Source organism: Sapajus apella, unplaced genomic scaffold, assembly GCF_009761245.1.
Source record: "Sapajus apella isolate SASKATOON/1434 unplaced genomic scaffold, GSC_monkey_1.0 scaffold14, whole genome shotgun sequence".
Classification (NCBI taxonomy): Eukaryota; Metazoa; Chordata; class Mammalia; order Primates; family Cebidae; genus Sapajus; species Sapajus apella.
In genome coordinates, this window is record NW_022436954.1 from 9,941,497 (window position 1) to 9,952,440 (window position 10,944).

At 48.3% G+C, this 10,944-nt stretch overlaps 2 protein-coding genes across 23 annotated transcripts in view; one reads left to right on the plus strand and one right to left on the minus strand.

The window, feature by feature from the left end:
* The window catches only part of TMEM138 (transmembrane protein 138), a 14,040-nt gene extending 9,587 nt beyond the window's left edge, over positions 1 to 4,453 (minus strand). For 6 of the 14 annotated variants that reach the window (XR_004270325.1, XM_032283248.1, XM_032283242.1 and 3 more), the window contains exons 1-2: positions 4,028 to 4,139; positions 1,626 to 1,893 (exon numbers count right to left, since the gene is read on the minus strand). Coding sequence is in view for 12 of the 14 variants with exons in the window: in XM_032283248.1 (XP_032139139.1) it covers positions 1,626 to 1,753 (128 nt within the window). In the remaining 2 variants the exon portion in view is untranslated. The other 8 variants (XM_032283239.1, XM_032283241.1, XM_032283240.1 and 5 more) reach the window with 8 other exon arrangements.
* Positions 4,158 to 10,944, plus strand: part of LOC116554935 (cytochrome b ascorbate-dependent protein 3) — a 12,678-nt gene continuing 5,891 nt past the window's right edge. For 3 of the 9 annotated variants that reach the window (XM_032283227.1, XM_032283229.1, XM_032283228.1), the window contains exons 1-3: positions 4,457 to 4,676; positions 5,597 to 5,754; positions 9,956 to 10,154. In XM_032283227.1, the coding sequence (XP_032139118.1) occupies positions 4,490 to 4,676; positions 5,597 to 5,754; positions 9,956 to 10,154 (544 nt within the window). In that variant the 5' untranslated portion in view covers positions 4,457 to 4,489. Of the gene's footprint in view, positions 4,696 to 5,596; positions 5,755 to 6,204; positions 6,222 to 8,022; positions 8,046 to 8,839; positions 8,936 to 9,955; positions 10,155 to 10,944 lie in introns of those variants that run through there. The other 6 variants (XM_032283232.1, XM_032283230.1, XM_032283233.1 and 3 more) reach the window with 6 other exon arrangements.

A 10,944-nucleotide genomic window follows, 5' to 3' on the forward strand; every position in this document is an offset into this window, starting at 1 on the left:
TGAGTCGCACCACTGCACTCCAGCCCTGGGCAACACAGCAGGACTCTGTCTCAAAACAAGAAAAAAAAAAAAATGCCAGCCCTGTCTGTTACATAACCTGGTCCTGTCAGACAATCTCATCTAGCAAGATAAGAATGTACTTCCCTGATCTTTGCATGGCTAGTACCTTTGTGCCATTCAAGTTGCAGTTCAAATGTCCCCTGTTCTGAAAGACATTCCTTTAACCCCACTACCAAAAGTAACCCTCCTCTCCTTACCCCAATGACTCCACATCGACTGTATGATATCACTATCTGAAATGATCTTATTTCTCTCTGTGTATTCATTGTCTTTCTCCACTAGGATGGAAACCCCACAAGAGCAGGAACTTGTCAGGTTCACTTGTCATGGGTTTAGGCCCATGAATATTTGTAGAATGAAGAAAGATCATGTCTAAGACTATGGTTTTCAGCTTAGAGATTGCCTCATGGAGTCTATAAATTGTGGAGAATTAATGCTAACAGTTTCCATCCTACGGGATTTGCATATATAGTAATATGGTTGTCCTGCCATTTTTTTTTCTTTTAATATCATTTTTAAAATTTCTTATTTAAAGATGGGGTTTCACCACATTGGCCAGGCTGGTCTTGAACTCCTGACCTCAGGTGATCCACCCACCCCAGCCTCCCAAAGTGCTAGGATTACAGGCGTGAGCCACCGTGCCTGGCTTGTCCTGCCATTTTGTAATCCTCTTTTGTGGTAGACAATATTTCTACTCACAAATGGAGAAAATGACAGGGTCAGCAGTCTGACTCTCATTTCCTATGTAAACTGCTCCCCTTATCTCCAACCCTCGTTAGAAAGTATATAAAGGTTGGGTGTAATGGCTCACACCTGTAATCCCAGCACTCTGGGAGGCTGAGGTGGGCAGATCACTTGAGCCCAGTAGTTCAAGACCAGCCTGGGCAACACGGCGAAACCACTACAGAAAATTAGCTAGGCATGGTGGTGCAAGTTTATGGTCCCAGCTACTAGAGAGGCTGAAGTGGGAGAATCACCTGAGGCCAGGAAGCTGAGGTCACCGTGACTCATGATCACGCCACTGCACTCCAACCTAGGCAACAGAGCATACTCTGTCTCAAAAAAAAAAAAAAGTATATGTAAACAGGACCTGTGACCCTATCTATATACCATGGGGAAACCCAGGACAATGTTAAGTTTTATCTTCCCTGATCTAGTAACAACCAGTTTCTGTTTTTGTTTTTTTTTTTGAGTTAGGGTCTTTCTCTGTCACCCGGTTAGAGTACCGTGGCATGATCATGGCTCACTGTAGCCTTGAACTCCTGAGCTTAAGCAATCCTTCCACCTCAGCATCCTCAATCACTGAGATTACAGGTGTGTGGCACCATGCTTAGCTAATTTTAAAAAATTGTATTAGGTAGCGACAGGGTCTTGCTATGTTGCCCAAGCAGGTCCTCAAACTCCTGGCCTCAAAAGATCCTCCTGCCTTGGCCTCCCAAAGTTCTGGGATTAAGAGCGTGAGCCACCACACTCAGCCTATTAATAACTTTAAGACACTAAATCACGACTGTCAGGGCCTTTGAATTGCTTGGGTTCAGCTTTCCAGAATGCCCTACTGCACTCACATGAAGAGTACGAGCTGGACGACAGGAGCCTTTCGGAGCAGTTCTGAGAAGGAATTGACAAAGAGGTCATAGGACAGCAGCAGGAATTGCAGAGAGAGCACAAGGCTGTAGTTACTGGTCTGGAGCATCTTCCTTCTGTTTTCTTGGGCCCCCAAGGGCACATCCCACAGTTCCCCAGAAAACAGCTCCTGGTTATCTCCCCACTGCTGAGGGAGAGGCTTCTAGTTCCTTTGAATCAGAGCTGTTTCCCTTGCTTTAAGGCAAGGACCTGTTGGGGCAAAAAGATAAGCAAGGTTAGAAATGTATTAAGACTGGGCTGGGCACAGTGGCTCACGCCTGTAATCCCAGCACTTTGGGAGGCCAAGGCAGGCAGATCACCTACGGTCAGGAGTTTGAGACCAGCCTGGCCAACATAGGGAAACCCCGTCTCTACTAAAAATACAAAAATTAGCTGGGCGTGGTGGCTTATGCCTGTAGTCCCAGCTACTTGGGAGGCCAAGGCAGGAGAATCACTTGAACTTAGGAGGTGGAGGTTGCAGTGAGCCAAGATTGTGCCACTGCACTCCAGCTTGGACAACAGAGTGAGACTTCATCTCAAAAACAAAAGAAAAGAAAAGAAAAAAAAGAAATGTACTAATACCACAAACACTAAGGACCTACTGTGTGCCAGGCACCATTCCAGTTGCATGGGATACTTTAGTGAACAAAACCAGCAACCAAAAAAACCCCAAGAAGTCATTTCTTCTAGGACCTTCAGCAACCTTTCTTCATGCCTGGACCCTTCTAAATGCAGAGCTGTCTCTAACCAAAGGAATCCAGTTGTATTACTCAGAAGAAAGACTGCCTGGTCATGTAGTAGCATTGGTAATAAAAATGGCAACAAATCCTTATACACTGTTACAGTGTGCCAGGGAGTGTTCTACAAGCACAAACATTATTTAAACCTCAGGAGGTAGATGAAATAATATGTTATTACTTTCCCCATTTTACAGATAAGAAAATTGAGGCCGAGAGAGGTAAAATAATTTGTCCAAGGTCACATCGTTAGTAAGTGGCAGAGCTGGTATTCAGATGCAGGCAGCCTGGGTCCAGAGTCTGTGCTCTTAACTACCGGACTAAACTGTCTCTTTCTTAACTGATATACCGATATTTAGGCAGGAAACATGCTGGCACAAAAGTGTGAAGTGCCTACAGGCAGAAAAAGCAGAGAGGAAACAGGGCTCTCCTGGAAAGCTTTATGTTTAAGGTAGCAACACAGTGGCAGCTGTCTTTCTTTTCATCTATTCCAAGACCCACAGGTTGCTCTGGGGGTGTCCTATGACCCTCCTGCTGTGCCAGATCTATAAAGAGATTTCAAAATGCTTTGGACCGTTAGTGATTAAATTAGCATCTGTAAAATGCTTTGCAATTTATAAGCTCTTTTCATATTTCTAACCTTACTTAATCCTACAACCATCTTAAGAAGCCATTATAATGCATATAATCCCCATTTTACACAGAGGCTCTGGAAGGTTAAGGCACCTCCTCCACCTCAGCTGGTGAAGTCCCACCCACTAGATGTATGTAACTGGTTCCCACATTCATTAAATAATATATATACAAGTATTTTTGAGATGGAGTCTTGATCTGTTGCCAGGCTGGGGTACAGTGGCGCGATGTTGGCTCACTGCAACCTCCGCCTCCCGGGTTCATGCGATTCTCCTGCCTCAGCCTCCCGAGTAGCTGGGACTATAGGCACGTGCCACCACGGCTGGCTAATTTTTTGTATTTTTAGTAGAGATGGGGTTTCACCGTGTTAGCCAGGATGGTCTGGATCTCCTGACCTCATGATCCGCCCACCTCGGCCTCCCAAAGTGCTGGGATTACAGGTGTGAGCCACCGCGCCCGGCTGCATTAAATAATAGGTACCCACACCACGATAATCTTGTCAACCAAGATCATTTCCTTCAATCCTCCCTACAACTGCAAGGTGAGAATTATTACCATTCTACAGGAACGGACACAGGAGTCAAAATTCAAGGCATTCCTCCAGGTCTGAGGTCAGCAGAACCGGGCTTCATAACTAAGTGTGACGCCAGACCCGTGCTCTTAACCACTACTCACTAGGGCTGTTTTGAGGATCCGTTATGCAGAGACACCCAAGGCTCTCTCTACGTACAACGATCCTCTCCCGTTTAGGGCAGTGGGGATTCGCAAGCTCATGAAGCTCTTTAATTCGTCTACCGCTACCTGCCGCCTTCCCTTTGTACCCAGAGAAGTATTCCTCACGCCTCCCAATCCACTTAAAAACGGGGCTTCCTTGGCAAACAACAACCACAAAGCATAAAACCCAAGCCCAAAACAACAGCACCAAAAATTCTGACTTCTGGTCACTTAACCCACTCTTCGTCAACCACTCTCACCTCCAAACCCCAACGTCGGTTGTCATGGGGACACCCTCCCGGCTTCCGGAAGCCGGCTTTAAATTCCGGAAGTAGATGGCGGACGCGGGCGCAGTCTTTCTCTCTCCGCTCTATGGCCAGCCCGGCCGCCATGTTGGAGCTTCTGCTGTCCTGGGCCCGGCCTGCTCCGGGCCCTCACAGCGTAGCCACTAGCTGACTTAGGGCTCCCATGCTGCGCGCGACCTTGCTGAGGGCAGGCTCGTGGTGGGAGGCTTGGCGTTCACCTGAACATTTCCGCCACCTCAGGATGGAGTATGACGGGCGGGGCTGATGCATCGCAGCAGTCCTGGACCCTGACTTTGGATTTGGAGAAGAAACGCCCTGGAGGAACGGGAGTTAGGGTGCCAGCACCTTGGCGTATTGGGAGCGGGCCACCCCGGGTTCCGGACTTCACTTCCCAGGAGGCCTCGCGCGCCACCGGACATGCTGCGAGCCTATAAGAAGGCGAGGCTACGCCCTCCCCTCCGCTTTAGGGTGGCATTGCCAGCCAGTTGTTCGGGCAGGTGTCTTCTGCATCTCCTAGGAGCCTCGGGAGCTGTAGCTCCGGCGCCTGCTGGCGAGAGGCGGGTTCCAGAGATCCCGACCCCACTTCGTCCCTCTGTGGTTAGGGGTGAGAAAGAGTCCGGGCTGTGAGTTCAGGGACCGGGGTTCGAATGCTGGCTCCGCTGCTATCTCGCTTCGCACTGTCGCGACACCCTTGCTCGGCCTCAAGTTTCTCTTTTAGGAAGTGGGCACCTTTCTCCGCGCTCTTTCTTCCAAGGCAGTGGTTATAAAGGCACGAAAGCTCTTCAGAGGGCGCAGAAAGACGGAGCTTCTCGCCCCAATTTTCACCCATTGTTAGCTGGGACAAGCAGCCCGCAGAGGGGCCAGGGATCACCCCTCGAGTGCCTGGAACGGTTCTTTGGACGCCTGAGCCGGACCTGAGCACAGGCTGAAGTCTGGGTCTATAATTATTCCAGCGCTAAGGGCAACCTTGTTTACCTACCTCCTTGGCTGGAATATTGAACTCCTCACTCCTGAGTTCCGACTTTAACAGAAGCTACCTTTGAGGATAAGGAATCCTCAGAGCTGAGAGGGAGTGGACCCGAATTCCTGTACCAGCTCTGCCACTTTCCTTGGCCAAGTCATGTTCTTGTTTTGGGCCCTAGTGTCACAGTGTTTTTGATTTGTAAGATGAGAGTTTAGGACTTAAGTATTCTAAGTCTGGTCCTGAAGATTCTTAAAGTCCCCCAGTCCATTGGGGAGGTGAGCAACAACGATTTTCTGCCCTTTTGTTTATTTGTAGTTCTAAATTATAAAAGTAATGCTGTAGAGCCTTTTTCTAAGACTAAGGGGATGGGAACTAGCATTTCTTACCCCTGTACCTGACCTGTTTTAGCTCAGCCGGGAGAATCCATTTTGTCAAGGAATTAATAATATTTTGTGATGTGAAGATTATCTGAAACTCAGGCTTCAGTGTCCATAAATAAATATTACTGGAACACAGCCGTGCTCAGTTGTTAAGATATGTATATGGCTGCTCTTTCACAGGCAGAATTGATGACATAGTTGTGACAGAGACCATGTGCTCTACAAAGCCTAGAATACTGACTACCTGGACCTTTACAGAAGAGCTTGCTGACTCCTGCCTTAGAACAGAGCCTCCTGGGGCTCTGCAAAGTGAGGGCACAACAGGAGGCCAAAGCTTGGTGAGCACACCCTGGGATCACAGCCCAAACTGACCTCTTAGAACAGATGAGAGGATATTTTCAAGCATTTGCATTGAAGTTTTCACTGCTTTTTGTTTGTTTTTGAGACAGAGTCTAGCCCTGTCACACAGGCTAGAGTGTGGTAATTGGATCTCAGCTCACTTCAGCCTTCTCCTCCTAGGCTCAAGCCATCCTCCCACCTCAGCCTCCTGAGTAGCTGAGACTACAGTTGCACACCACCACACCTAGCTAATTTTTTTTTTCTTTTTTTTTTTTGTAGAGATGAGGGCTCACTGTTGCCCAGGCTGGCCTGGAACTCCTGGGTATTTATGTATTTATTTATTTTTAGAGTCTATCTCTGTCGCCCAGGCTGCAGTGCAGTGGCGCGATCTTGGCTCACTACAACCTCTGCCTCCTGGGTTCAAGCAATTCTCGTGCCTCAGTCTCCCAAGTAGCTGGGACTACAGGTGCATTCCACCGTGCCCGACTAATTTTTGTATTTTTAGTTGAGACAGGGTTTCACCATGTTGGTCAGGCTGGTCTCGAACTCCTTACTTGAGGTAATCCACCTGCCAAGGTCTCCCAAAGTGCGGGGATTACAGGTGTGAGCCACTGTACCCTGCCTGGAACTCCTGGGTTTAAGTAATCCTCTTGCTTTAGCTTCCCCAAAAAGTGCTGGGTTTACAGGCATGGATCACTTGCTGGCCCTTCACTGCATTCTTCCTTTTCTCCTGCTTTGCTCTATTTCAGGAAGTAGGAGGGCTTATCTGTGTATTGTGAGCAGAGAATTTTATAACTTTCCAGCTCTCTGTCAGGAAAGTGTGCTCAGGGTCTACGCTAAGTCTGTCACAGAGCAGTAAACCAGGACCTTTTCTAGAATGTGGCTACAGATCCTTTTGGACTGCATTTAATTTTCCTTTTGCAAAGAAAAAAAAAAACAGTTGTGGAAGTAGATACTGTCAAATGAGTGGGCCTGATGATCAAGATCTCTTATATTTCAGTGAGGGATGGAGAGTGTTTTAGGTGAACATCTGGTGACCTGAAACGTCCTCTGTCCTTGGAGGAATTGAGGGGGCAGTTCTGAGGCTGGGTAGCAAATCTCTGAGTTACACAGTTGAGTCATAAAGCTTCTAGGAAGCTGGTGGCATGATTTTCTCCTGCCAGCTTCAAGGAAACTTTTCCCTCCAGCCCTTGGACCTTCCTTTCTTTTTTTCTTTTTCTTTTTCTTTCTTTTTGAGACAGTCTTCCTCTCTCGCCCAGGCTGGAGTGCAATGGCACAATCTTGGCTCACTGCAACCTCTGCCTCCCAGGTTCAAGAAGCAATTCTCCTGCCTCAGTCTCCCTAGTAGTTGGGATTACAGGCACGCGCCACCACACCCACCTAATTTTTGTTTTTGTTTTTTTTTTGAGACAGAGTCTCACTCTGTCGCCCAGGCTACAGTGTAATGGCTCGATCTCAGCTCACTGTAACCTCCGCCTCCTGGGTTCAAGTGATTCTCCTGCCTCAGCCTCCTGAGTAGCTGGGACTACAGGCATGTGCTACTATGCCCAGCTAATTTTTGTATTTTTAGCAGAGATGGGGTTTCACCATGTTGGTCAGGCTGGTCTCAAACTCCTGACCTCTTCATCTGCCCACCTCAGCCTCCCAAAATGCTGGGAGTATACTTGTGAGCCACCACGCCCAGCCATTTTTGTATTTTTAGTAGAGACTGGGTTTCACTACTAAAAATTTTTTACTCAATTTTTTATGTTGGCCAGGCTGGTCTCGAACTCCTGACCTCAGGTGATCCACTCACCATGGCCTCCCAAAGTGGTGGGATTACAGGCGTGAGCCATCATGCCCGGCCATTTTTGTATTTTTAGTAGAGATGGGGGTTTCACCACGTTGGCCAGGTTCGTCTTGAACACCCAACCTCAGGTGATCAGGTGATCCACCTGCCATGGCCTCCCAACATGCTGGTATTGCAGGTATGAGCAATCCTGACCTCACCAGACCTTCCTTTCTCAGAGATTAGTGCCAACTTTGGTCACTTTGTGAAAGTCTGGCGTCTTTTCCTGATTAGGTGGACCCCTAGCATGGGGAGAGCTGGCATGGCATGGCATGGCTGAGGGCCACTGAGGCCTGGGCAGGCAAGAGAAACATGAGCCACAGGTTTTGTTAGCAGTTAGAATCAAGTGCTATGATGGTAATGACTAAAAATTTTTTTAAGACAGAGTTTCACTCTCATTGTCCAGGCTGGAGTGCAATGGCACAATCTCAGCTCATTGCAACCTCTGCTTCCCCTGTTCAAGTGATTCTTCTGTCTCAGCCTCCCAAGTAGCTGAGATAACAGGCATGTACCACCATACCAGGCTAATTTTGTATTTTTAGTAGAGATGGGGTTTCACCATGTTGATCAGGCTGGTCTCCATCTCCTGACCTCAGGTGATCCACCTGTCTTGGCCTCCCAGAGTGCTGGATTAAAGGCGTGAGCCACTGTGCCCAGCCAAGAATTCTAATACTTGACTTCTACAATGTGCTACATACATTTACTCACTTGATCTAACAACCTGTGGTCAAGGAAGAAGCATGGGCCTTGAGGCTAAACATAGAAAGGTTTGAAATTCTCTACCCACTCACTGGGTCCTAATGCTGATTACTTAATCTCTATGAGCCTTAGTTTTCTCATGGAAAATATGCCTCCCAGGGTTAAGAGGAGTAAATGGGATCTTGTGTCTTCAATATTATTATTATTTTTTTTTTGAGACAGAGTCTTGCTCTTGTTGTCCAGGCTGGATTGCAGTGGCATGATCTCGGCTCCCTGCAACCTCCACCTCCCAAGTTCAAGCAGTTCACCTGTCTCAGCCTCCCGACTAGCTGGGATTATAGGTGCCTGCCACCACACCTGGCTAATTTTTTTTTTTTTTTGTATTTTTAGTAGAGATGGGGTTTCATCATAATAGGCTGGTCTCAAACTCCTGACCTCAGGTGATCTGCCCTCTTTGGCCTCCCAAAGTGCTGGGATTATACGCGTGAGCCACCACACCTGGTGGTGTTCGATATTCTTATTGTTCAATTATTCTTTTTGCCATGCTTTTCTTGCAGGTGAGTCCTGCAAATGTTAAGTGATTTGCTCAAGGTGCCCATTTTGCAGGAACTGGAGCCCAGGCCAGTTCTCTGAGTCTATCATTAGGGCTAAAGGTGAGCCGTCAAGTGTTTTACCTCCATGGGGGCTATTGGCTATTTCTTCTCTGTTAGCTGGTTCAGCATGAGGGGCCTCAAAGCAGGAAGCCACATTCTTGCCTTCTTGGTGTGAGTCCATGGGACAGGGTGACTCCCTTGAACCCTGGGCCCGAGCTGCTTACATATTAGCTGACAGCAGGGCCAGTCCTGCAGCTTTGCCCACTTGCATAGTGTTTACGAACAACTGCTCAGGGCTTTATTTGTCATTCCCGAAACCAGGGTTGGTTTCTGGATTTATCAAGGACTTGCGGAAATCTCAAAATAAACCTCTTGCTTTCTAGACCATGAGTTGTTGCTTCCTCTTTTCTTCTCTGGACTTTCCCCAGAGGAAGAGAAAGCAGAAGTCTCAGGCCTAGAGACAGCTGAGAGGCATCACCTGGTTCAAGGTGTGGAATGTGGGCAGTGGAGTGAAGGCCTGGTTACCTCTCCAATGAGGACTAGCCCCATAGAGCTCACTCTCTGGGGAAGAACTTTTCTGTGCAAGTGGAAGCCCATGGGACTCCTTCCTGTCTAGTGTAATGTGGGGGATTTCCTCCTTTCAGATTGTAATTTTTGCCTCCTCATGTTAGAACCCAGAGCCTGGGCATTTTGGTGATTTAGCCTGGACTTTGATTCCTGTCCCTTTTTTCCTGGGGGATATGGGGAGGTAATTCTTTACCCTCTGATCCTGTGAGGGGAGACTAATTCCAGGACTCTGGGCCGTGGCATCTGGGCCTCTCCAGGGCCAGCCACAGCCTTGAGCTTGCTTCTCTGTCTGAGCACTGCCAGGTGCTGGGGCGTGGCCTCAGTCATGGTAACTAAAGATCGGGCCCACTCAGGCATTGAGGCCTCAAGGGGGCGGTGCCTAGGCTGGTGCAGGGGAACTGAAGCAAAAAGATTCCATCCCACAGGCCAAGAGCGGAATCAGTGTCACTTCCTTTAGCCAGAGTACTGGGCGCACCTGAGCCAGTGGAGACTTGTGACTTCTCCTCCTTCTAGGAGTGCATCATCAGAATGGCATCAGGATGGTTCTACCTGTCCTGCCTGGTGCTGGGGTCCCTGGGCTCCATGTGCATCCTCTTCACGGTCTACTGGATGCAGTACTGGCGTGGCGGCTTTGCCTGGAATGGCAGCATCTACATGTTCAACTGGCATCCAGTGCTTATGGTAGCTGGCATGGTGGTATTCTACGGAGGTGGTGAGTAAGAGGTCAGCAAGGGAGGCGGGATAGGGCTCAGGCTGGGCCAACCTGCACTTTCCCTCTCCAAGGCTGGCCTTTGTCAATATTAGGTTTGCAGCCATGGTGGTAGGGTGGGTTGAGCTGTCACTAGACTCAGCTGTCATTTTGAGGAGGAAGTGGTTAAGACTGGGGGCATCTCAGAAGGGTGGCTTCACAGATACTCTAGGGCAGGAGTTGGCAAACTTTCTGTAGAGGGTCAGATGATAAATATTGGAGTTTTGCCAGACATGTAATCTGTGTAGCAGCTACTCAGCTCTGCCACTGTATTGTGAGAACAGCCCTAGACAACACATAAACACATGAGTGTGGCTTATATGTTCCAATAAAGCTTTATTTGCAAACATAGGTAGTGAGCTGGATTTGGCCTTTCAGCTGCAGTTTTATAACTCCATCTCTAGAAAACAGGAGATTGAACCCTTTCATGGACTTGCTTGCTCTTCTGGGATCCATCTTTTTTTTTTCTTTTTTGAGAGAGAATTTCATTCTTGTTGCCCAGGCTGGAGTACAATGACGTGATCTCAGCTCACTGCAAACCTCCACCTCCTGGGTTCAGGCCATTCTCCTGCCTCAGCCTCCTGAGTAGCTGAGATTACAGTTGCTCGCCACCATGCCCAGCTAATTTTTTGTATTTTTAGTAGAAATGGGGTTTCACCATGTTGGCCAGGCTGGTCTCGAATTCCTGACCTCAGGTGATCCTCTCACCTTGGCCTCCCAAAGTGCTGGGATTACAGGCGTGAGCCACTGTGCC